General features: G+C 46.6%; 2 protein-coding genes across 2 annotated transcripts in view; one reads left to right on the top strand and one right to left on the bottom strand.

Moving 5' to 3' along the window:
- The window catches only part of T265_15497 (hypothetical protein), a gene marked incomplete at both ends in the record, with an annotated part of 23212 nt that extends 20968 nt beyond the window's left edge, over positions 1–2244 (top strand). The window contains 2 exons of the mRNA XM_009178398.1: positions 634–758; positions 2003–2244. Of these exons, the coding sequence (XP_009176662.1) occupies positions 634–758; positions 2003–2242 (365 nt within the window). The remainder of the gene's footprint in view (positions 1–633; positions 759–2002) is intronic.
- Positions 1–5016, bottom strand: part of T265_15496 (hypothetical protein) — a gene marked incomplete at both ends in the record, with an annotated part of 49394 nt that overhangs the window by 19255 nt on the left and 25123 nt on the right. The gene's annotated exons all lie outside the window — the stretch shown is intronic.

Below are 5016 nucleotides of genomic sequence, written 5' to 3' on the forward strand. Positions count from 1 at the left end.
AAATAATCGGAAAAGACGCCTGCTCGCATCCATCTGGTATTTCATTTCTCACAGTCCGAGTGTAAAAGACAAAATTGCAGAGGAATCGGTCGAAAATATTCGGTGTAACCAGGTAACAAATGCAGGTCAATTTTAAACTTAGGGACTGCAGGCGAAGATGAAAAATTTAAAAGACACGCATTACTTGATCTATAAATCGGGCTTAGTTCCCTTAATTTGGTCCCTGTTTCCAGCGCAAATTCAATCCAGGAATTTTGCTGAATGCGAAGAAGATTAGAGGCATTCCCAACCCAATAAACACGCCGAATGCCGATTACATCATATATGGTGACTTCGGACACCAAAATCTCTTCCCACTTAATACGTATGTTTGCACGTTCGTCAGCTCAGTTCAACAAACGGCATATTGAATTCAGTGTAGTGCAGAAATGGTTTCAACAATCGGCTCAGCAAATACGAGATAGTTTATCTGCGGGGGATAACAGTTAAAAATCCATCCACTTTGGCGGTAGTTTGACAAAGCGATTGATGGAATAAGGTAGACCGCAGGGATGGAGCGCTTCAGGGGGCATTTTGTTGTACCGTTCCCTTCGAAAGCAGACCGACCTACTGGTTCTTTGATCTTTTCTGCAGCCTTGTCACGACTGTACTCGTTGCGAAGACGTTTCCTGCATGACCCAGAATTCTTCGAGGCATATGCAGACGTCGTGTCACGGAATCTCGAGAAAGGCTATGCAGTACCGGTTCCCTCTGAGCTGGTAACACTACAATCAGCAACAAGATGGTACCTGCCTCACCATGCAGTATTGAATCCCAGAAAGCCTGGAAAAATGCGGGTCGTATTTGACTGTGCAGCTAAGCACCACGGAAGATAGCCGAACTATATGATTCTCCAAGGACCGGATACAACAGCTGACTTGGTAGGAGTTCTTTTGAAGTTTCGAAGAGACCGGGTTGCTGTGTCGGCAGATGTCGAGGAAATGTTCACACAAGTTTATGTACCGCAGCCAGATCATGTGGGTCTGAGATTTCTGTGGGTCCCCCAGAAGGATCTTCATAGTGAGCCCATTGAATACCAAATGGCCTCTCATGTCTTCGGTGCCGTCTCTTCTCCGTTCTGTGCCAATTTTGCTCTGAGACAAACAGTGTCTGTTTTCGGCGGGGGATTACGACGACCGAATCAATTCGTCTGTGATAAACAACTTCTAAGTAGACGATTGCTTGGTGTCAGTACCTTCCGTTACTGACGCAAAGAGTTTTGTGCGAGGAATAATGGGTATACTGTACAAAGGGGGTTTCACCTTCATAAGTGGGTAGGCAATTTCCCCGATGCACTGCAAGGGCTCCCATCGTCTGAACGAATGGAAGCTGTAGTGGAGATGTTTCCAAAGACAATGAATACACAGCGGGCGCTTGGCATCGAATGGGATTCATCCTCTGACATCTTTTGCTTCCAGTTTCACTTGCCCGGGAAACCACTAACGCAAAGAGGATTCCTAGCAGCCGTTCCCTCGCACTTCGATCCGCTAGGATTGGTATCCCCTGTATACTTAACCGCGGAACAGCTGCTACAGGAACTTTGTAAGGCTGGTTTGGGTTAACTCTCCTGTCAGTGAAGACCATTCAATTCGATGGCATTCTTGGTTGAACTTGGTCAAGTCGATAGGAGTTGGGCAGTACCCGAGGTGCTTGCACCCAGACGACTTCGTGGGTGTCTGTAACCCTGAGCTCCATGTATTCTCAGACGCGTCGGAAACAGGTTATGGCATCGCTGCATATGCACGTGTTGTGTCAAACCATGGTCGAGTGGCATGGCGTTTGATTTTCGGAAAATCCAGAGTTGCTCTGTTAAAGACCGTCACCGTTCCGAGGTTAGAAATTGTTGCCGCCGCATTAGCCCTCAGGGTCTATGAGCCACTTATTGCAAGTTTACCCAACTTCTCCTCCGTGGTCACTCTCTGGACGGACTCACAGATAGTACTTTATTACATCAATTAATCAGACCGCGAGGTTTTGTACCTTTGTAGTCAATAGGCCAGGCATTATTCAAGAATACTCCTCACCGAGCGAATGGAAGCACGTGGAATCATTACAGAACCCTGCCGACCTAGCGTCCAGGGGTATTAAAGGAGTGGAAGATTTGAGTCGCTGGACATATGGACCAGAGTTTATCAACGAACCGAGGATTCTTGTGTCACCTTTGACACCTGATCGGATACCCGATGGCGTGGAGCGAGCCGAGTAACTATTAACGTTATTTCTACTCGAAGTGTTTCCGGGCGTCTGTTTGCCCGATGGTCTAGCGGGTTTGTGTTGTTGAAATCAGTTGCATGGTTGAGGCGCTTCATCCACTATATCATGCACAAATTAGGAAGGTCTGTCGCCATGCCGTTTGTAAGTCAACTACAAGTGAAAGAATTGACAGATGGTCGGGTGGTCGTTATCCGTCGGGTTCAAGCAGAAGTATACAGTGATGAATTAACTCGTTTAAAAGCGGACACTCAGTCGGAGCCGACTAGGGTCTCATCACTGCGTAAGCTGTGTCTCATCCTTCTGGACGGTGTTCTCTGCGTTGGTGGACGGCTCCAGTATTTCAGTTATGCATTATCCCTGAAGCACCCGCCTATCTTACCCAATAAACACCCGGTCACTGATCTACTCATTCGACAATATCATGAGGCAGAACAGCATTCTAGCGCCTCTCATGTCCTTGGCGTTATTAGGCAAAACGTTTGAATAGTTCATAGGAGTCAGGCGGTGAAGCGCGTCCACCATAAGTTTATTCAACACAGAAGATGGCTCCGTTACCCCCCGGTGCGATCTGAAAAGGGTAAAGAATGTCTCGAGGCTGTGGGTGTTGATTACTTTGGACCATTTCTGGCGAAGCGTGATCGCAGCATGGAAAAGAGATACGGCTGCATCTTTTCATGCATGGCTACCCGAGAGATTCACCTCGAAGTGGCGCATTCTTTGACTACCGATTCCTTTGCTTTGGCGTTAATGGGGTTCGCTGGTCGAAGAGGGAGACCTTTGGATATTTACAGCGATAACGGATCCAACTTTGTTGGTGCCGTTAAGGAACTCAGGGAGCACGTATCGCTTTGGGACCAAGCGAAAATCAACAACCGACTATTCGCTCGAGGTATTCAGTGGCATTTTAACCCCCCGCTTGCTAGCCATCGAGGAGGAGTGTGGGAGCGATTGATACGATCAGTAGGACAAATCACTTTTGTGCTCATCCAAGAGCAAACTCTATCTGATGATTGTCTGTCAACTATTTTTGTTGAGGTGGAACGTATTCTACACGATCTGGTCTTTGACATCATTGAGTGCAGATGGCCGTAAAGCGTTGGCTCTGACTCCTAATCACCTCTTGCTACACGAAGCGAACGCAGGTATCCCATCGCATTGCGATTTGAAATAGCTGCTCACGCGACGTTGGAGACAAGTGAATTATTTGGCGAAATTTTTCTGGAACAGGTGGATGAAAGAATACATCCCAACGCTTCAGTTACACCATAAGTGGTTAAGTCGGAACAGAAACCTCAGGTAGGAAGACGTCGTCATTGTAGTGTCTGAACATCTCTCTAGAGAAAGGTCGCCGCTAGGTATTATCACCGAATGTCTAACGGATGCAGACGGCCTCGTCAGAACGGTTTCCCTCCGCACTATCTCCGGTGTCATCAAGCGCGATGTTAGGAGCCCATGTTTGCTGGAAGGGGAGGACTAACGAGGGGGTATGCAGGTTTAGGGATGCTTCCCGATAAACGTATTAGCACAGCCGGGTTTTAGTTCAGCGTGATATCGTGATCAGGCGCGTGTACAGTTGAAACCAGCCTTTGTGGCAGGAGGGGGCTCGGACCACTCAGGTCGGTGGCTAAAGTTGCATGCTTGTAGGCTAGAGCTCTCCTGATAACTTACCTGTTCCCTTACTGACGNGGAGTGGACTCGGACCACTCAGGTCGGTGGCTAAAGTTGCATGCTTGTAGGCTAGAGCTCTCCTGATAACTTACCTGTTCCCTTGCTGATGGTCGGAGGAATTTTGGCCGGCGGTGTTGCAACTTCAAATATATTTAAAATTTCCTCCAATGTTGAATGACTGCCTTCCCGGTTAACAGTTCAAATGGATCGCCTTTTTTGGACTGGTGTAATTGAACCCTATTTCAGTTTTACAAGACATCTATATTCTCCGTTTTCCTTACCGCGCAAATGGTTTTTACCGATCTGGTTATACCATTTTGTACCAAATACTTTGGCAGCTATATATTGGTTTATTCATGAGTTTGAGACGCGGCTTCGGTCACGCGTTGACTGTTGATCCATATTGGCTTTGCTTGCCTTTTGGAGTACCTCACCGTTTGTCGAAAAACGTTGAGGTTTGCAATTTTGTATTCCGTGTAACTATTTTCGTTTTTATAGTACAGCACATTTGCGTAGCCATTCGTTCGGAGTTTTGCCGGTTTGGTTGCTAACGTTGGTGCTCGTTGCTCAAGAATTCGAAACTGTCGTTACATTCCTGTTCCCTCACTTGGTGCAAAGTAATTCCGTGCAGTATTCCATGAAGCAGAGATTGACTGCATGAGTTATTGCACAATCTGCGAAGGCACATTTGGAAGTACAAAACTAGCTAATATTTGTCCGTGTATGTCATCCTAGGAAGTGACAATCGGGTCGTATCGAAATGCCGATGATAAAAATGTGTTGTTCCCATATTATGCGCCATAAAGATGCACTAATCAACGATATGTAAAAATTTAGTTTCCAACGAATTTCCAAGCATAGCTTTGTAGACTCAGTTTCGCTGCAATGCCACAACCAGATGTATCCGCGTACGCTTGGCAGTGGTGACACCATACGTATTCTGTCCGTCATTCGCTCATCATCAAACCGGCTACCAATCTCTAGACACCCAATTACACCTTACAATGTTATTCTGTACCAGAGCCAAATCCATTCCCAAAAGAAAATGGAAGTGAGTCGATATTAACCTAACATATCGTCGCCGTATAACACTCC

Source organism: Opisthorchis viverrini, assembly GCF_000715545.1.
Source record: "Opisthorchis viverrini unplaced genomic scaffold opera_v5_554, whole genome shotgun sequence".
NCBI lineage: Eukaryota > Metazoa > Platyhelminthes > Trematoda > Opisthorchiida > Opisthorchiidae > Opisthorchis > Opisthorchis viverrini.